Raw genomic sequence first — 21,404 nt, forward strand, 5'->3', positions numbered from 1 at the left:
ACATCACCCAGCTGGCCTGGCAGCATTTGGCATCTCTTGTTTCTGGAGGGAACTGCTGGGGGAAAAAAGGATGTCTGGGTGTCTCTGCTCAGGCTTTTGCCACTTTGACAATGATCGTGGCAACAATTCAAAAATAGGTGGATAGAAAGTGAACAACAATGCATCCTGGCAGAACGGGCCACGGTGCTGCAGCGTCTTTCAGAGGTAGTTAGGGTTTAACCAGATAACAGGCTGCCTCTGATGCAGAGTAATGTTATGAGCTTGACAGTCACTTTATAAAATGCTTCACTGTAAAAACAGAGAATCCTGCATAGTTCAGGCTGTGGCTGGCTACTGTGTCACTGAAGTCACAGTGCATCAAATGAGATTGTAATTTAAATAGGTGTGAAAGCCCTAGTTTTAATTAACCTTTAGAGTCTCTCCCCTGCAGGCGAGTGTACACAGCAGACCACAGCATGCGATCCGTGGAAATAATCCCAGACGTGGAGGGCTTCCTGCCAGAACCAACCCTGTCTGTCCCCGCCCCGGCGGATCTTCATAGTTCCACCGACTCAGGTAAACAGATCGACATGCTTTTCTATGGAGGGTTTATTCTAGGTTATATGGCTGCCCAGCTGCCCTCCTTCTCACATTATGTTATCTCAGCCATAATCCACTTAAGAGCTAATCGGATTTGGATCCCGGTTGTTGTTACTGCTAATTGTAGCATGAGCATGCTATGGATAATTCAAAATTTAACTCTGCTTTAACAAACTTTTTTTCAGTATTTACAGCATTTTTAGTTACATAGTGTAGTTATAGCCACCTCTGCTTTTTCACACACACAAATACACTTATACAGTGGCAAGAAAAAGTATGTGAACCCTTTTAGAATGACCTGGTTTTCTGCATTAATTGCATTAATAAAAGATGATAACACTTGAACAATTAAAATCTTCCTTTTCTTCATTGAGCACACCCATTAAACATTAACAGTACTGGTGGAAAAAGAAGCGAACCGTTGGTCATAATAACTGGTCGAACCTGCTTTGGCAGCAGTAACCTCAACGAAACTCTTTCTGTCGCTTCTGATCAGATCTGTACAATGTTCAGGAAGAATTTTGTGCAGTTCTTCCTTATAGAACTGCTTCAGTTCAGCCAAATTCTTGGGATGTCTGCTATGAGTGGCCGTCTTCAGGTCATTCCACAGCATCTGTACTGCGTTAAGGTCTGGCCTCTGATTGGGCCACTCCAGAAGGTGGATTGTGTTTGTTTGAAGTCATTCTGTGGTAGATTTACCACAGCTGTCTAACTGTGGACTGATGAATGTATAAAACTCTTTGATTACTTTGTTCAATATGGACGAGAACAATATTATGATTTGTGTGTTATTAGTTATAATAGAACGCGTTTGTTCACAATCCTAACGTAGATGAAGATCTGACTATATTTGAAGAGAAATTAGTTTACTTTTTTCTTTGCCTCAGATGAATGTACACTTAAGGCTTTTCTCTTCATCACTTTCTCCCTCCTGACCTTCCTCTGGATCAGATGCTGTTGTTTTGGAGCCAGCCTCCGGCCTTGGAGCTGACTTGCTGGATCTGTACCAGAGGGGAGAGCAGTGTGACATCACCATCCAAGTAGCGGAGCAGGTCTTCTCCTGCCACAGGTAGAGCGATTCGGTGGTGGCGTCTCGGCCCTCTTTATCGATGCGTTTGGAATCCAAAAGCACAAAGCGTTTGTTTTTTGTTCTCTTAAGAGTGTCATCATACGTGAAGACGTGGTGAGAGCGTGTTCACTTCACTACATCACAGCCACATTTACCAGATGTAAAACACTACAGAGGTCGCACATCTGCTGTTGACTCATGGCAGTGTGGAGCAGTGGTGGGTGGTCAATCAGTGATGCAGAGGTAGTAGTAGCAGCAGCTGGTTACCATGGAGACAGGTTTCTCCAAGCTCGTGCTCAGGGGAGCAGCCCGGCAGCGAAATCTCGTCGGAGAGAAGAAGCTGGGCTATTTTTCGGTTGCTCTGCAGCAGTGATCTGTATGACAGCTCAGTGTTAGCTGCTGCAGTTCTCACCCAGAGGGCTGAACCAGGGCCTCCCCACCCCGACGCACCGCACCTCCACTTTACTGTGTTCATCTAGTTTAATCTCTGGAGATACATTATCACTTTTTCAGAAGAGAACATGGCCATAAATCTCTGGTAGAAAGAATGTAGAGTAAATGTAGACACACACACACAAAAAAAAAAAAAACAAACCCAAACAACATTTACATATAGAATATATAGCACAATAACACAGGACCTGACAAGAGGCATAAAGTAGAGAGCTGGTCCATGTCAAGCATTCTTCATGAATTATGTTCTGAATATGGCGTGTGAATATGTTTCCAAATTGAGTTTGTCTCGTAAATTATTCCAGACATGACAGACGTGCTTTTTTTTTTTTTACAACATTCAGACTCTGGTGACATTTAAAAAAAAATAAAATAAATAAATAAAATAAATCCTTCTTGAGGATCCGTGGAATAGAGCTGAAAGCTGTTAGAGAAAGCATTTTACAGAGGTAGACAGGAAGTTTACCGAGATGGCTTTAAAGATGGAAAGGTACTTGTGAATTTTCATCTACATTTTCAGTGCGGTCTTTCCAGTTAATGCATATAAATTACAGTGATGCATCTGTGATCTGACACGGCCAATGCTACATAGAACAGTAGACGGGATCAAGCCTACGCAGGAGTGGAACTGATGCATGCATGTACAGGAAGTCACCATAATCCAGGACGGATAAAAAAAACTGAACAAGATTTTCGTCTTGCTCCAAAGGGAAGAATTTGCTGGTAGCAGGTTGTTGCTACAACTGTGGCTAGTAGGCAATGAATTTAATATAATATTAATATTATGAGATAGAAGATGTATTTATTTTTATTCAGTTAAAGTAATATCAAGGCATATTTTTATTTTTAATGTTGTCTTTCTGAATTTGTGTGTTAGTGTTTTGAAGTGTTTTCAGTTTATTTATTGGGAACTATTGTTAATCCACATTTGGATGTATACTACTCACACTTAGTGAATATTTGTGGCAGCAGGACAGTGTATGTGGGATTGGGTCAAAATAAACAGCAGTGGCGATGTTCATAGTAATGAAGGAACATGTCGTCCAGTGCAACAATGTGGGTCAGTGATATGCTTTTAATAGTTTTTTGAAAACAATGGGAGTCTGTGGCAAAGCGGAATAAGATAACAGGCTTTATACACAAACAATAGAATTGTTAATAGCATCATTTCACTGCTGGTTTTATTGACAATTAGAGAAAATAGATTATCACCAGACTTTAATACAGCCTATTAAATGCTCTGAACACCATAGTGGTATTGTATTTCCATATCAACGACAGTACTATCAGGCCATGGAGAATAAAAACTCATTTTCCAGAGACTAGAGAACATAAACATATATATATTTTTTTTCTCCCGCTTGTCACTTTAAAGCCACTTAAGTACACACTGGCTCGCCAGATGATGTGAAATATTAAAACGGTGGGTGGATCTGACATGCAACTGCCTGCTTTATTGGGTTTCTAGGGCAATCCTGTGTGCACGGTCTCAGTACTTCCGAGCCATGCTGAGTGGGAGTTGGATGGAGAGCTCCAGACAGTGCATCACTCTGCAAGGGTAAGACCAGTGCATCAGCATCACAGAGCAGCAGGTCACAGGGATCAGTAGTATTCCTGGTCTAACAATTCTGCATTACAACAATACAGCAGTACAGCTGAATTACTGCATATACTGCATTAAATATTCATCGCTTGCAACAGAGGTGGCGCCGTACAGTATGAAGTTTCAGTCTCAGTACCACGCCACATACTCAAACACACACACACAGGCACGCACTGCAAGTGGAATCTCAAAAGGTTTGCTCAGATTTCTACTAAACAAGGAGGCACATAAATGTCTACTCATCCACTGCCTGCCGAAGAGCCTCCACCACCACCCACCGCCCCCACTACCACCCGCAGTCTCCTTTCAGAGCGGCAGAGGCAAACGAAGCCCTTTTTTTTTCCTCCGGGGAGAGACGTGTCACTCGCCTCAGTTTTTACTGATCTGAGGGTAACGGGGGAAGACGAGGCTGTCAGAACGGAGAGTGGCTGCGTTGACGTGCGAAGGAAAATCTGTGAAGTGGCCCTCAGGCTGCAGTCACGTGGACTTAGTGCTGCGTAATATATGGATTTTTTTTTTTTACAGACATCTCAGTAGTGTTTCCACCTCTTACATACAAATACACAATATAGATAAATTCACCTGCACCGTTTGCCTGGACTCACATTTAGAATATTAAGTTGTGACTGGGAACAATTCTGTACATTAACCTGTCAAATGTGGGTTGTAAACAGATTGTATTAACCCTTTCAGGTTAGGGCCAGATGAGATGGAGATCTTGCTCCAGTACATGTATGGGGGCATTGTGGATCTGCCCGCTGGAGCCAGTGCCAGGTACTCTGTGTGTATGTGTGTGTGTGTGTGTGAATAAACAGAGTGTCCAGAATTAGAAAAAAGGCCCAGAAAACAAACTGACCTGCATTTGGTGTCTTGTGTCTCGCAGTCAGGTGGTGCTGGCAGCAGACATGTTGGGTTTGGAGGGGCTGAAAGATGTAGTGGAGATGGTTCTGACCCGCGACTACTGCCGCTTCTTCCCCAAGGTCAGCGCTACAGAAGTAAATCTAGTGAATGCCTTAATGGATAGATATCATAGGCTTTTTAGCTTTCAGTATGTACTGTACTGTGTGTGTGCCAGGAGGTTTCATGTGTGGCTTTTGTTTTGTTGTTTTTTTGGTGCACAAGTTTTCAGTATTCACACTTAATCTATTGGAAATGGATACGCAACATCTTTCACCCACAAATTGTACTTTATAAATGTAAAAACAAAACTCACTTTAAATGTAAAAATCTTTAAATCAAAATAAGGCTTTTTCATAAATAAAATGTGCCTGCTTAAACCTGAGCATAAATTAAATTAGACTTGGTCATGACGTTGTGCTGGAACTTGTGTTCTGTGTACTTGCAGCTGAGTTTGTGAAGTATAAACTGGTTAATGTGTGCTTGAAACAAAGTCTCATGCATTTGTCAATAGGGAGTGCTTGATTTGATAAACATACAAAGATTCATGCAAATACAAGTGTAAATACAAATGCTAAGAAAATGGCATTGTGCAAATGTGTTTCATTGAGTTTGCGGCCGTTCTCTGCATGTATTTAGCTCCTGATTTATTTGACAGTAGCTCATTACACAGTCAGGCCCTGCACTGAACCTGAGCTTAGCCTCGCAGAGACGCATACTGGGTGCAGCCTGTGGTGACTGTAACGTTCACATTCAAGTTTGATGAATCCACCTTCAACTATTGGTGTTATAGTAATTTCTAGTTATATACAAGGCTTTATCTATTGCATGATTTTTTTTTCTCCCATTATAATCCTCCTCGTTTCTCATGTAAATCCCATTTTTATTATGTACTATGTTTAAGTCTGGTCTTCAAAGACAGAAACTTTTCATCACAAAAGTCATCGTTGAAAACTGTGTGACCTTTGTAAATCCAGCGGAATACATAATCGCGATTCCACCCTTGAAAGCATATGCCATGTGAAACTCTGACTCCTGTCTTCTGTGTCTGTTTGACAAATCCGGCTCGTGTTTGGGACAGAAAGCATCACATGCTCATGAAAAAACAGCACAAAAAAGTCTTTGTAAATCTTGCCCAAAGAGTCAATATTGCACCAGAAACCAACAAATCCCCATGTTATTCCTTTTGCTTTACACTTGTTGATTTTGTACTTTGCCTGCATGCCCAGTGTCAATAATGCTGTTGTTTCATTCCTCTAAAACTTTACTTCTACATTACCATCTTACAGTACCATATGCCAGTTGGCATGTCACTTTTCAAATCACTGTGTGAATTTAAATGCATTGTTTTGCTTCTTTTTCTTTTTTTTCTCTCCACATTTTCAGCCACTTGATGGAGTTCAGAAAACAGTTCTCGAGTGCCTGTCCCTCACACACGCCTTAGGCCTTCAAAACCTCCACATGCTGTGTAAGAGGTGAGTGCCTGCAATTTGTATTTCAACATATGGCTGCCTTTCAACAAGACCCAGGAAATCCTGGAAAGGTTATGGAGCATAAAAACTCAACAGTTATTAAGTACATAAATATTTAGAAACCTCTCAACATTTCAATAAATGGTCCTAGAATTTGAATTTTTGTTTAGCTTTACCTCAAAAATGACCTGTTATTTAGACAGAAAAAAGAAAAGGTGCAACATATTCCAACCTCGCCACTCTTGCCACTGCAAGTTACATCAGCATCTTGTTGCTAGGTAACCAGCATCTGGGTTCATACTTTCGTGTGAAGTGGCCAATGGTTAGGGTTATAACGCAGATTGCTTTAATGTGATTCAGTATACTGGTCGTTTGAAGAAAGTGTGATCAGTATTTGAAATTAAATACACTTCAGGAAGAGAAAAGAATTTACTGAAGGCAGGGTTAGGGTTATTCTTTTCAATGAAGATGTCATTCTTCAAGGTTAAGGTGTCTTCATAGATTGCTGTGTAGCAAAAGACAGATCATAGACACTAGTATATTGCATAGCACTGAGAAGCTTGATTGTTCACTTGGATCAGAATTAACTGGAAATCTAAATGCTGAGAACATGTCTTTATAGTTAAGTATGCTGCACACCTTTCATCACATTCCTTTTAATTAATTTGTGGGCACACACAATTTATCATGTTGAGTTCTCTTGTAGCCAATAGTACTGCAAGCTCTCTGTGCTCTTGCTCACTGCAGTGAGCAGGAAAGACGTGTGTGAATGTAGGTCAGGGGGATAGGATGTGGTGAGCAAGCCTGTGAGATGGTTCTGATTTGAGGTGGTGGGGGGGGGGGTGTTGCCATGTTGTCTCTGCTGAGTCTGATGAGTCACGCGGGTGTGACGGTGAACTGAGCTCCGCTGCTTTGTGCAGCGGTGCGTTACTGACCTTCTCATCCTCACTCGTTCTGTTGTCCCCTCAAGCAAAGCTCTGCTGACCGCTGCGTGGAGCCTCGGAGGCTGAGACTTCTCAAGGTTAAACTGCAGAGGCATAGAAAAGGCTGCCAGGATTTTGTCTGACTCTGAATCGTAAAAAATGGTCAAATTGTCCAGAAACTGGACGGTCCTGTTACTCTATGATGTGTGTTTTCAGGTGGGTTGCTGAACATTTTGTGAAGACTTGGTGTGAGAGAAACTTTTCCCTCTTGTCCCCTGAGCTCCACAGAGTCTGTCTAACTGCTGTAACACAAACCATGGTGAGTTCTTCCCCTCCCAGTGTCTTCAGCCGCACTGTACTCTCGTAATTGCACAATTATCATCAACCCATTCTGCAGTGTTTTTCCACAGGAAGGAAATTCAAACATGATCTAATCAAAGATGACCTTTATTACATTCTCAGTTATTAAAGACGGGCTAATTTAGGAATATGATGTGCATGCAGACAGATGGGGAGTGATATAGGCTTGTAATTGATAATTGAGTCTTGAGTCTGTCTTTCATCGCTGCAAAAGAGGTGGCGTTCATTCTGTGAGTGAAGCAAGACAAATGTACTATTGGTCTCTCTTGGCAAGCACTGAGGTCCAGAGCTGGCCAAGAACTATTACACAATTTGGGGAATCCCTCCACTGACCAACAGGTCCCAGGCAGGAATAACAGTGTGATTCATGAAGGATTGTGTTCATTTGACTTTATGTTGTGTTCTCATTTAGAGAGTTTCTTTAGCTGATAGATGTTTCCATTCAGACTGTGCAGAATGCAGTAACCATGCTCTGTGGCACTGAGCAGTTGCTTGGCAGTCTCCCAGAAGTCAAGTGGGCTCAACAGGTGAGGAGTCTCGCAACAGAGTTACAGGAGGAGAGCCTACGTGTCATTGTCCAGCACCTTCCCAGAGTCACCCTAACTCAGGCCTTCCACGACCTTCGCAGGGTAAGGCAGTTGCTGTAGCCGTCGCTAAAACATTTTCCTTCAGCTCAAGTTTCTCTGGTTTTCAAAGTGTCTGATTCGGTTACAGAGGGAAGAGTTTACCCGGGAGCCCACATTGTTGAAGAAGCTGTGTTCAGCCATCAGGGAAGGGGTGACTGTGGACAACTGCTGTGAGCTTTTTGCTGCTGTGAACTATCTGTGTGGAGATGACATGGAGGAGGACTCTCTCCTGGAGCAGAGGAGAGAAAAACAAGAGGAGGTGAAATTAATTACTGGTTACTGACCATTACTGAACCTTTTGACTTTGGCCCTGTTCAGACCTGGCATTAACATGAATCTCAAGTGATCCGTTCACATGTGGACAGTTTTAAGCACGTCAGGTCCCACTTGACTTTAAAATGTGTCTTCAGTGACCACTTGTGATCGGATCTCACTTCCCTGCTCTATATACAAATAAACACACGTGTTGTTGTTTTTAGCAAATCCGACTGTGACAGACGGGTCCATTGTCAACGTGTTTGAGAGAGAGAGGCGAGGAGGGGCTGAGCGAGTCACTGCACTGCGCACAGCTCTAAAATGAAATTAGGTTTTAACCATTTGAAAAAGTAGAATATTTTCGGTTCATGATGAGACTGTGGCAGAGGACATCAGTTGAGCCGGCGGTCCTTCAATGTGGCCCAGAATGCATTTGCGTTCACACTGCTAAAAGAATGTGGCCACATGTGGTCCAGGCCGCCTCCAGATGTGTTCTGAGTGATCGGATCTCAATGCGTCTCGGGTGCGTTCACACCTGAACTTAGAGCTGTCCACCGGTGAAGGGATCACTTGATATGGATATTAATGCCAGGTCTGAACAGGGCCTTTGTCTCTTCAGTAGACATCAAACTGTGACCATTAAGCTGTGCTCACACCTCATCTGTGTAGTGCTGTTAAAAGGAAGATTTCCCATTTAGGCTAGCAACAACAATGTATGTCATACCAAGGTACTGACCAAACAACGGCGCTAAGACTGCCTCAGTAGGTGGTTCTTGGTCTGCCTCTAAGAAAACTTTTTAAGCCTTCAACCACATTTCAGAGTCTTCCTCAGCAGATGGAGTTTGGTGAGTTAGTTAGTCTAAATCATCAGCAGATGCGATTCTCAGAGAAACTAACTGCCAACCATCTAACTCTCATTTGCTGTAGTAGGTCATGAGATGCGGTAGAAGGCTTTGGAGAAAGGTAGAAAGTGGACATTGAGTTATGGTTGTTTATCTAACCTCCTGTTGTTATTTAAGACAGATGAAGTCTCGTTTTCAATGAATGCTCAGATGCAGGTTTTTATTTGGGAGCGTTAACAGTATTTTACAACCACTGGAAAACAGAAATAAAACTTCCAAGTACAGTGCTATACAGCTGGACTAAACTGCAGGTGGGAATACAGCTTTGAACTTCTGCTTGAAATGTTTGCTGTCTGTCAGATGACCTCTTTGCCCNTGGACTAAACTGCAGGTGGGAATACAGCTTTGAACTTCTGTCTGTCAGATGACCTCTTTGCCTGAACTAGTTACTGAGAAATCTTTACTTACAATCATTATGTGCTTTCATGTGCTTTGTCATCATGTGATTTACTTCATTCTGGATAAAGGGTGGCAGACAGCAAACTCCACAGTCACTTGGCTTGTTGACACAAAAAATGAAAACACATCAGTGAATCATGCCGCTGCACTGAGTGACATGTAACTTCATTATGATGAACATAGGCACTGTAATGTATTTTTAGTTTATCCTTGCTGTAAATACTCACTAGCACCAAAATCTGCATCAGAAAGAAGTCCGCAGTAACGATTAGCTCCTGTTTGAGTAATTTTTGAAAAAACATACAGTGCCCTGCAGTTTTTAAGAAATTATTTAGCCTTAAAAAATTGTTTAAAAGATATTTTATCCTTGGTAGCAACAAATGGGAACATCTAGGCTGGGATGATTACAAAGTATGGAGGAGCAGACAGGGACTGTTGGTTTTGGTGTTTTCATGAGATTTGTTGACAGTAACAAAACTGCAATACACTTGGTCAGTATTTTTTAAAACAGTTGATATAATACAGACTAAAAAATCAAGGCATGTTAAGCCTGTGAGCTGCCTTCCAGAGGAAAGTGACCTGGCTGCACGCGTTAAAGCGCATAACCTCTGTAAATACTGTACAGTATGGCAGAATGGATTAGGCTGAGGGAGACTGTGACGTGTGCCAGCGGCCTTCACTAATCTGGCTGTGTATCTGCTGGTGAGGGGTGTGTGCGGTTCGTGCGGTGGAGGAGGTAGATAGCTCCTCCCTACCTTCCAGCCCTGTTTTTATAATCAGGCGTGGAAACAGGAGTATGGGCATCAGTCGCTGACATCACTGATTTCGCTCAAGGGAGCTCAAGTGGATTCTGCAACAGCGGCAGAGGGGGAGGGAGGGGACAGTGAAAAGGAGGGGAGGGAGGAGGGAGGGGAATTTGTTGCCATGGTGAAAGGTCCTTCAAGCAGCTGCTGATTCGCCTGCGCTGTAGCGCACCCCTTTCCATTCTTCTCCTCTCCCTCTCTCTCCTCTGTGTTAGCACCAGCCGTTCAGACAAGAGATTTGTACGCTACGTGGTCGGCTGTGGACCTTCCTGCTTCAGACCTTTTACGCGGTCCGCCACACGCAGGGATGGGAGACTCTGTCGTCCAAACACAGAGAGAGGATACTGGCAGGTAAGGAAGGATATTTATAAGCTCTTTCTTTCCAGTCACACTCAGGATATTCGCGCTGCAGTGTGTGTCTGTGTGTGGATGTATGAGTTTTTTTTTTTTTTTTTCTTCCCTAACCCAGCGTAGTGCTGAAGCCGTAGCTCTGCATCATTAGAGGTGAACCAAAGCCCAAGGAACATATGCCGTTGGCTGATTTAACACTTAATGGCTTCTCTCTAAACAGCTGGCCGGCCACTTCCAACCCATTTATTCCTTGGTCAGTGCTGTACTTACACATTTTTGCTTGATTGCTGAGCTACCTTTTTAACTGTCTTGGGCTAACATGGTAAATGCGCCATGCTTGTTTTTAATGGGTGGAAGTGAAAGGCTGGATTCATGTCTTTGTGGATCTGCACATGATCATAAACATCCATAAATACAAATAATATGCTGCTTCCTCACTGTTGGGCGAGTAATGTGTTGAAATGCACTGCATGAATAATTTATTCAGCTGGTATCAGTGTGTGCCTATTGCTGGTCCATTTCTTGCCAGTGTAATCGGATCCACACATGCAAACATTACAAATGCACTTTTTAAAACAGAGTAAATTTTACTGTTTGTTTTTGCTTAAATAAGACAAATCATTAGGTTCTGAAATTGTTTATATATGAAGTATAGAAATGGCTGTGCTTTGTTTGAAGTAGTGCTTACCAGACATGGCTGACTTATCAGTCCATTGATTTAATGTCTGTGTCCTTATGGTCAAAGAGTAAACACAGGGTGTGGAAACGGGAATTTGTGAATGAAATGAATGGCTCCTCTCGCTCTGATAATGAAGGCTAAGCAGCGCCTTGAAAAAAAATTGGTGCGGCCCTTTTTTATCCGTGTTATGCTCAGATATGAATAATCTGGTTTTTACAGGCATTGGTGATTTTATCTTGCTTTTATCCTGTTGTTACAGATGCTATTGATAAAGGGGACAATAGAAGACTTGGCAAAAAGCCGGTATTCACAAGCTCACAGGTAATATTATTCAACAATTTGGTCTTTTTTTTTTTTTAAGTTTTGTTTTTGGACCAAAAACAAGAAACAATATTCAGTTTTATTTGTTATTCAGAACTTTGACTTTTACTCAGCTTATGATGTGAACTTACAAATGTGTTTTAGCTCAGAGAAATCAATGTAAGTTTGAGTAATCCCTGTCAGTGATTACAGGTCATGGCCGGCAGATGCCATATGTCATAAATGCCGCACCCTTGCAGCAGAGAGATACGGTATGAAATGAACAGCAGGGCCTCTCTAAACAGATGTATAGCTAAGATAAGCCTGTGCTGAGGTGATCCAGATAGGGATTGCCAACATGTGAGGCATGAGTGGCTGAGAGCAGTGGAGCTGCTACAGATCTCTCAGGAAGTGGTTTGATGGAATCAGAACAGGAGCTTTGCCTCTCTTTAGGCTTTTTTGTGCTGAATCTTTAAACCTGCGAGATAAATTCAAAGGTGTAACTGTTCCACTGACAGTAAAAGGTAATCAGGAGTTTCAGATTTCTTTATTCAATTTGCAAAAACTGATTAATCAAGCAGATTAATCAAGTTACGTGACTAATATGTGATATGTATACTAATATCTTTTTTTCTTGCAGCAAAGGGCTGTAAAATGCCCTTCATCTGCACCTGAGAGTCCTCCTGTGCAAAGGACCCAGAGGGCGTCTGAATACACGACTTCTTCCTCCCGTAGTGCTACATCAGCCATGAAGTCTGATGGACTGGGGACAGCTAACAAACCCGGAGATGGTCACACATCAAAGGCAAAGAATGTAAAGAAGCCAGGAGATCGGAGTGTAGCAGCAAAAGGAAAGACGGCATCAGCTGCTACACCAGTTGTCAATGGCACCGGAACTGCAGGGGCCAGACGTGATGTAGCCAGCGCCAATGGCCCCAGAAGCTCTCATGGGGCTAAAGAGCAAGAAAAGAAGCCAAACCCAGGTGCAAGGCCTAAAACCTCCCCCCCGAGCTGCACATCCACAAGACAAACAGCGGCAACGAAGGCTCAGAAGAGCTCGACGGGAAAGGCTGACGGCACTGCTGGCACCACCCAAACTCAGCCCATCGCTTCATCCACATCAGGCAGCACCTCACCAGAGAATGGTGCCAGTAGCCCTCGCAACGACACCCACTCCATTCCAGGTTTACACTCTTTATTGACTTCGTTACATTTCCTCACTGTGACTGACACCAATTACAGCGTAGTAGATCACTGCAGCCAAGATGAAGTGTCTGCAGCTCCAGACATAATAGAGTAGCTGAAATATGAAAGGACCTGCAGACTAGATTCAAGATTCAAAACTTTATTGTCATATCGACATGACTGATTGAAATTTGCCTTAGTGAGCGCACTTAAAACGACTCATTCTAATTAGTATGATGAATGTTGTGCTGTGGCCAAGAGGGATTTTTTTGGGGGGACGAGGGCAGTGTCATGTATGAATGTTGATTCATCAGGAAACAAAGCGCATGTGTCTGTCCTCGGCAGCCTGCTGGCATCAAACTAACAGCAGAGGTCAAAGCCCTGTACAGCTGTCACGCAGGGGGGTTCGACTGATCACTTTGAACTTCAGTGGTGAGGCTGGTTTTGGGGAGGTGGAGTAATCCCATCTCATAGCAGTGTTCTCGGCTTAAGTGGGCCTCAGCTGTCTGTCCTGCTGGTACAAGCGCAGCATGCTTCCCTGTACCCCACCCTGAAAGTGACTTGCTAAACGTCTTTGATGTGAGCTCCTACACAATGCATTGTGGGTACCCCTCCACACTAGGACTGGGTATCGAACTTTGATATTTTTTTATGAAGTGACCGAGATGGTTTGATGATATCGAAGATCGAAAAATGCCTTATCATTCGATACCAAATTTCGATAATGAAGGAGTAAATCTCATCACTGTCAGGGAGCCAATAAGAATGCAGCATGCTTGGACCAAGCTGTAATGAAGCTGATGATTTGCTGTTTATTATTTACACGAGTGAGTAAAGAGACCGAGCTTAAAAATAATACTAAAATTTGTACCGTAATGTGTATTGTAATTTTTTGTTCTCTCAAAACTGTCTGCTCTGTATACATCAGCTGTACATGTGGTTCATGTTCTGTGTTTTAGGTGCAAAGCCCAAACACCAGGCGAAGGCAGTGACCAAATCCCCACTGACAAAACCTCAGAAATCAGATGCGGCAAAAACCAACAGGTGAGCTTTACTCCCTCCATCATGGCGCTTATCAGAATGATCTCCCATGCTTTTTTTTTTTTTTTTGCTTTTTTGTGTTCATTGAAATGCTAGATTCAACATTTAAAGGCTGTAATCCATATGCTTGTTAACTTCCCCTTGGACGTTCGCTTTGGATGGATTCATCTTAAGTGCCATTCTACTGCTCAACGCCTGAGAAATTTGTAACTCAAGTTGAATTTTGGCCGATTGTCTTCACGGGTTCGGCGAGCATATCAACAATCCAGCGAGCAGTTTGGTTGTTAAGGGTTATGAGAGACCATCATATATCTGCAAATTAACAAAACTCAGAACATAATCAACCTGCTTGAGATATTTTTCATTCTGACACAAATGAATTCAATTTAGTTTACCACTCTGTCTGCCGTCTACGTCATATGTCGACCCTACATAGCCACAAGTACCGGGGGGGCAGGGGGAACAGGTTGTGTTGAAGTGACAGGAGAAATCACAAAATGTGGCTGAGAAGAAATCATAGACAGGATAAAGGGCTTGGAATTTGAATCGCACTTTACAAAATAATGAAGATGTGTCAGAGGGACAAAAATAATCGAGTAACCCAAAGAATGATCATGAGAAACCAAGTCCCAAAGAAGAGCTGATCGGTGTCTGTCATATCTGTCACAGTCAGCTACACTGAAAGAAGCAAATCAGTTAAACGTTGCAATAAGAATTGAACGCCGAGATACGCAACACCATGAGAGGGAGCTTTAAGTATTCAGGTCATAGGAAACCAAGCAAACATACATAAGACGTGTGTGTTCGGTAATGTAATTCTAGGGAAAAGAAGAGGGATGTTGCTGCACACTGTCACCTGGTTGTGTTTTTTTAGGCCACATGTGGCTGACAGGAGGATAAAAGCAGCTGTGCAGCATTTTCTGACAAGCCTCTTATCTGTCCTTCAAAGATGTTAAAAATATCCATTTCACAATCAGCATCATCCAAACTCCATCTGCCCTGGGAGCGCATTATTATTCATTATTATTATTTTTACCAGACTCCCTGGAAAGCAACCATGTGAGTTAGCCAAAAAATAGCTGATAGCTTAATAAAACACATCTCGGTATCCAAATTTTATTTTTCTGGATTTGTGTGCTCCAGCCTGCTATAATCCATCCAAAAAATGTAGGAGATTTTAGCATTGAACTCCTCTCTAACCTAGATTTAAGTGACGAGACGTATCATTTGTACATATATATGTATTTTTTTTAACATAATCTGTAATATTATCAATGATTGTGTCTAAGGCAGATAAATCTGTCGACCTTGAGCACTTAGCAAATCTCAAACTGTAAAAACGTGCTCTCTGTTTTTGTGTTCCTGAGGTCAGATTTAGTTAAAAACCAGGGAGGAATATCCTTCACAAGGACACAGGTGACAACTTGAAATTCTTTGCATTGATAATCAGCTCATGTCTCAGAGCCTTGTCCTTGACAAAATGGGAGAAAAAACTTTGCTGCCCCCCGCTGGTGTTAAATATTAATTCATGATTTACTTTCCCCACAGCTCCTCATAAATATTTTTATGATGATGTGAGCCAGAGGTATTAATTAATTGGGATGTTGTGGTAAAAACATTTGTGGTCACATTATTGGTTTATGGCTCTGTCTGTTTCACCAATCACAGTCCTACCAATAAGTCAAGTGTGAGAGAAAGTGGTAAGGTCAAGACCGGTGTAGCTGAGAAAGCGACTACTGCAGTGACAGCAGCAAAAACAGACACCAAGGGAAGAGGCACACCAGACCATCATGGTGAGATGTTCAAATGTTTAGTCAAATATATGTCAGTGTACTCTGGCAAAGTCTTACTGTTATGTTCTGTTCTGTCTTTGATTTAGTGTCCAAGCATGGATCCGCCATGAAAAAGCCAGCATCACCCAGGAAAGAAGATGGAAAGGAAGGATTAAAATCCTCAACGGCACACAAAGCAGGCAGTGAAACTCCTAAAAAGATCACAAAACCTGCTTCAGGTACTGGAGCCTCAACTAAATCCGGTGCTAAACCAGCAAAAGCTGCCTCTTCTGCCCTCTCCAAACAATCTTCAGTTGTAGCTGCCAAGTCTGGACCAAAGTCAAAAAGTACTGCTGAATTATCTGCGGAGAAGGCTTCACCAAAGTCTGGAGGAATATCCAAAACCTCTGCAACCACCAAGAAATCAGGAACTAAAGGAAAAGAGGCAGCAAATAGTAAAAATTCAGACTGTAAAACTGAGCTCGTTCAAACTGAAAACACTGTTCATGCTGCAGTGCATAAAGATAGTATAGAGCTAGCACCCTCTGACCAGCCTGCAGCACACATTACACAGTCAACAAGCCAGGGCGGGGGGGATACACTCAGCCTTCAACTAGACTCGAGCCCTAAGCAGAGTCTCCAGACGACTGAAACACAGTCCGGAAACACTAATGGTGGAGGAGAGGAGCCCAGTGTTACACCAGCAGCTAACAATGTCCCTAATGTTAAATCTGCTAATGCAAACACTTGCAAACAGACTGAGGGGAGTAAAGTGAAACAGTCTCCAAGCGGTGTCATCCCTGCTCACATCAGCACAGGGCAAGTTCATGAGGTCAGCTCGCCAAATTCCCAGAGAGACGCTGAACTCCCCATAGACACCCCCTGCAGCATGGGAAGCACTAACACACCACTAGAGGACTCCTGGAGCGGCATCCACCATCAGGTCAGCCCAGAATCTGAAACTGGCAGCACACACACCACTTCCTCCGATGACATCAAGCCCCGCTCAGAGGACTACGACGCAGGAGGCTCACAAGATGATGACTGCTCCAACGACCGGGGTGTTTCCAAGTGTGGCACCATGCGTTGTCATGACTTTTTGGGTCGCAGTAGTAGTGACACAAGCACCCCAGAAGAGTTGAAGATGTATGAAGGTGGGGCTGGATTGAGAGTGGAGGTGCGGCTGCGTGGGAGAGAGGCAGAGACTACCAGCGAGGAGGAGGGAGTAAGACGTCGTCGTTCCTGGTTGCAAAGAGATGAGGTTCATGTAGAGGAGGATCACTCAGAAGTCGAGGCCACTGTGACTGTGAAAAGTGTCCCCGACCACCAGCTGTTCTCCTCTGAGGAGGAAGAGGAGGACGACAACGAAGAGGAGACGGAAGATGAGAGGTCGGAAGTTGAGGTGATTCCAGGCCAGGCTCCAGTGCCACCGACTGAGCCCTCACCACACTTTCAGGGGATTGTCAACCTAGCGTTTGACGACGAAGGCGTGGATCAGGAAAACGACCAGCCTGACTACCAGCAGACATCTAATTTCCGTCGGTCAGTGTTACTCTCTGTTGACGAGTGTGAGGAGTTGGGCTCAGAAGAGGGCGGTGTGCAAACTCCACCTCAACATCCCGACGACACTGTGACTCCCTGTGATGTTTTCGAGTCCGACTCTGCAGCTCTTCAATCTAATTGTGCCCCTTCCAGTGATCAGCAGAACCACCTGCCGTGCCATCTTGAAAATGCAGGTATGAAGCACAAAAAACACGACGAGGAACATGAAGAAAAATCCTCCGTATTCCTTACAGAGATCCAGGAGCCTGTGCAAGAGGAGAGTAATCACATTCAGGGGGATGGAATGAAGTCCAGCGTCCCTACCGTGGACACTGACACCAGAGACCTCCCTCCCCAGGAGCGCCCATGCCACCTGGATCTGCGGCACGCCGAACAATACAACGGAGGGCTGCGCAAAAATCACACCAATGCCTCAGAAAGCAAGAAAGCTGATTTACATCTAGACTTAAATGAGCCTCAGTTGACAGGGGACTCTCCTGTACATGCTGCACAATCTCCAGCAGGTAATGTATGATCTACGGATCCTTCCTAGACCCCAAATCCAAACCCATCTTATCTCCCCTAGTGAAGGTATAGTTTATCCCTGCAAGATTCATTCTCCTCTGCTCTGATTCCTAGACCTTACCTATGCCCAACATATACCCATCCCCTCCTTCAGAAAAAGGATATTATTGAGTGTACTAGTTTAGTAACTAGTTATAAATACAAGTTCAAATTCAAATGAAATCGGTGGTCATCATATTTTCATAGCTAAAAGCTTGCTCTCATCTCCACCCATGGATTGTGTAGCTGTTGTAAATTTGAATTTGCAACGTCAATATCCTTTTCAAAGATGGAGATTGGCCTCATCAAAACAATTAATCTAAACTGTACATTTTAAACAACTGAACTACCTTTAGTTGGAGGCATTTAGGCCTCGGTAACTCAGTTTACGCAACAACAAAAAAAAAAAAGGGGGGGGAACAGTGTACATTTCACTAAGACTGATCATAGAATTGTATTTGTCCAAAAGAATCTGCCTTGTGACAAGGCATGTGACATAGTTACACCAATGCACTTTTATGTACATAAGAATAATAATATTTTCTGATTATTTTTGTCATTTCTTTTATGCAGTGGAACAGTCTGGCCTTTTTAAGCCATAGATAATTTGACATAGTTAAAGGTACTATATATAACATTTCAACATCAACGTATCATTGCCAAATTAACAGTGATTTGTTGGTGTAATTACTATTACAGTTAGACCGTTGTTGAGAGAATCTTATGTCATGTCACTGATGTGACATGTGATTGAAGCTTGTGTTTCTTAAAATTTAGAATATATTTCCCCAGAAATCCTAGTGCTTTTCTCAGAGGATGCTATGACAGTGTGTGTCTTCTTTCTTGCTCTTGTTACTTTTTTCTTTTGCTTTATTGTAAAGGATAAATGTGTTTGGCTTTTCATTCACTACACCTTTGCCATTTTTGAGAAACACAAACTTCTGGCTTCACAATCTTTTTTGTGCCATGAAGCACAAACAAATCTTGACCTTCTGGTTCACAACGTTAAATGCAGTGTATCATCACTGGACGCTGCCCGGCTTCTCAGTGATGGTCTTTTTGTTGACAGTAATTATATCAACGTCTCACACTTCATTTTAAAAGATTTGTTTATATTAAAATGCTATATGTAGCACCTTTTTAAAAAATTGTGTTAAGGTAAATTTCAACCAAGTTACAATTTTTTTCAAATTTCTGGAAAGTGACTACCTGACATTAAGGTCAAATACAAAATGTTTGTATAAGGTAGACTACACTTAACTGCCACTGCTTCTCAAAAAAGTGTATTATACTTGGAAACTTTTCCCTTGCATCTCCTTGCTGTTTTTCTTTTTCTATTTGAGAATGTACCTCTTCCTGAGTTCTTGGGTTTTTTTTTGATTTTTGCACTGCACACATGCATGCTACTATGAAAGTTAATTTGTCATTCTGCTATGCCATCCATTATTTTTGTGTATGTTTTTTTTTTTCCCCATCGTCCCATTACCCTTTGTCATACCCAGTAGACTTGTGTCTAGATACATAGATGTCCACTTTTTAAGAGAACTATGTTTTGTTGTCTATAAGCTTTTGTTCAGTAGGCTTTGTGTAGTGTCAGTAGCCTCCTATGTACAGTATGTGATGTGTCTCTAGAGCAGCTGTTATGGCTCTGCCATGTCTCTCTTTTTTCACTATCATACTCAGAAAAAGAAATCCTGCTGCACCATTACTGAGGGTCTATCCCAATGCAAACATGTAAATCATTTTGTGTTCAGCACCACACAGCTATCAGTTACTTCATCCTTTGCCATTTTGAAAAATAGAAAACACAAAGAATGTCAAATAAAACTTGGTGGTGTGCCATCTTTTGTGCTACTAAGTAAAGCAGTACAGTACTGTTCATTAGGTCCGCCCGTTCAAAGACCTGCACGTAAATCTCAAAACATATCACTGTTACTTAACGACAAATGCAAAGTTCACTGGTGCCGGCAATGCATGGCTTACTTTGTTTGAACAGGTGGATAAAGAGATGCATTCAGAAAAGCATTCCTCTGTGCATTACCTTTAAGGCAACTGTCCACCCTTGACATCCATATCTGAAGTGGTTGGTGAGTTACGAACTAATTAATTTTAAATTCATATTGGTAATCGTATGGCTATTTAACTGACCATAATGTGACCACTGACCAATCCGCTGCTTTCCCACTGTGGCTGTCCTGACCTGACTTCACTATGGAATACATTTTAGAGGACACAGTTGCATTAAGGGTAAACTTTCAGTAATCACTGTTTTATTGTAGTAGGCAGTGACTAGTCTCTGAAATGAATTGATGAAAAAAGAACTGTGGAGGAGTGATCAGTTTGTCATTTTGCAGTATTGTCAATTGTTTTTAGGGGACAATGGTTGTGACAGATTGGATCAAACCTGCAAACATGACCGCCGACCATCCAAAGCCCTCTCTCCCATTTACGAGATGGATGTGGGAGAAGCCTTTGAGCACTGCTTGGACAAGGACAGGAATGTTAAACTGCAAGCAGAGGAAGAAAAGAAAAGAGGAGACGATGACAAAAGCCGTTACTTTGCAGAGCGGGACTGGAGCCTGCTCAGACAGCTCCTCTCAGACCACGAGTCCAGTCTGGGTGTCATAAATCCTGTGCCTGAAGAGCTCAACCTGGCCCAGTACCTTATCAAGCAGACACTTTCCCTATCGCGTGACTGCCTGGACTCCCAGGCTTTCCTGTCCCCTGAGAAGGAGACCTTCAAACGCTGGGCGGAGCTCATCTCACCCATGGAGGACTCCTCCACAAGCATCACTGTGACCAGCTTCTCCCCAGAAGACGCTGCATCTCCACAGGGGGAGTGGACCATTGTGGAACTGGAAACACATCACTGACTGCACAGAGGAGAGCCTGCTGGACAGTTGACACCCTCCTTTTGAACTTTGAACATATTCACATAAACGTTGTCTTAATTTATTATAATTTATAATCATATTCTGTCTCTCTTTTCATGACGCGTCCTTTTTTCTGGACTCTGCAGAAGTCTGGACTTTGCAGCAGCTTATTGGCGTTCCTCATCATGCTCTCAGTGGACTGTTTCTTAACACGAACGGGCTGTTATGCATGCTGATATTTTTGTATGTTTGACTGTTTAATTGGTGTTGCTTCCAAAGCCCTAGAAAAGAATGAGAGTAAAACAAAAGACCATGTCTTTCTCATGACAGTCTTCTGATAAAATGATTGACTGAAGTTTCTTAAAGAAAAAATAATATTGGCCTAATAGCTTGCATTTAGTGTCATATTGAAAATAAAGGTTTGTGTTTCTGAAAAAAGAATTGTTCCTCGCTGTCCTCTAACAGATGGATTTTTTTTTTTACTTTCTTTTACTCAGCAGGAAAAGCACAGGTGTAATCAATAATCTTAATTGAAAATGTGTTCACTCATTTGAGTGGAGCCTTGATTAATGTTAATGCCAACATCTGTCCTGTTAAGTCAAAATGTCTGCCGTTTAAAAGGTCGGTACAGCTAAAATGGACATTTCAATAAGAACTGTCTCATCAAAAAAAACACCAACAGCTGCTGTTAATTAGCGATGACACACATCTGTGCAAAAATGTAAGTTGCATTTCAGACCTTTACCACTGATTTTG

General features: G+C 42.6%; 1 protein-coding gene across 2 annotated transcripts; it reads left to right on the plus strand.

The window, feature by feature from the left end:
- The first annotated feature begins 526 nt into the window (after positions 1-526).
- On the plus strand, positions 527-21,080 carry kiaa1107 (KIAA1107 ortholog). 2 transcript variants are annotated; one of them, XM_022759292.1, is made up of 12 exons: positions 527-555; positions 5,988-6,076; positions 7,213-7,315; positions 7,803-7,985; positions 8,071-8,241; positions 10,557-10,692; positions 11,631-11,692; positions 12,312-12,855; positions 13,816-13,900; positions 15,566-15,690; positions 15,777-17,735; positions 20,149-21,080. In XM_022759292.1, exons 2-12 carry the CDS (start codon positions 6,063-6,065, stop codon positions 20,646-20,648), a joined length of 3,882 nt encoding a protein of 1,293 aa, XP_022615013.1. In that variant the 5' UTR covers positions 527-555; positions 5,988-6,062; the 3' UTR covers positions 20,649-21,080. The 2 variants fall into 2 exon arrangements, with proteins under 2 accessions (XP_022615013.1, XP_022615014.1); XM_022759293.1 differs by lacking the exons at positions 527-555; positions 20,149-21,080 and adding exons at positions 4,412-4,478; positions 4,588-4,684 and having other exon boundaries at positions 15,777-20,088.
- The last annotated feature ends 324 nt before the right edge of the window (positions 21,081-21,404 follow it).

This window comes from Seriola dumerili, unplaced genomic scaffold, assembly GCF_002260705.1.
Source record: "Seriola dumerili isolate Sdu_G_001 unplaced genomic scaffold, Sdu_1.0 BDQW01000321.1, whole genome shotgun sequence".
Lineage (NCBI taxonomy): Eukaryota > Metazoa > Chordata > Actinopteri > Carangiformes > Carangidae > Seriola > Seriola dumerili.

Coding starts and splice junctions, on each gene's coding strand:
- kiaa1107 (XM_022759292.1), top strand. Junction 8,242..10,556: donor GGAGAGAAAAACAAGAGGAG/GTGAAATTAATT, acceptor CCTCTGTGTTAG/CACCAGCCGTTCAGACAAGA. Junction 15,691..15,776: donor AGGCACACCAGACCATCATG/GTGAGATGTTCA, acceptor TCTTTGATTTAG/TGTCCAAGCATGGATCCGCC.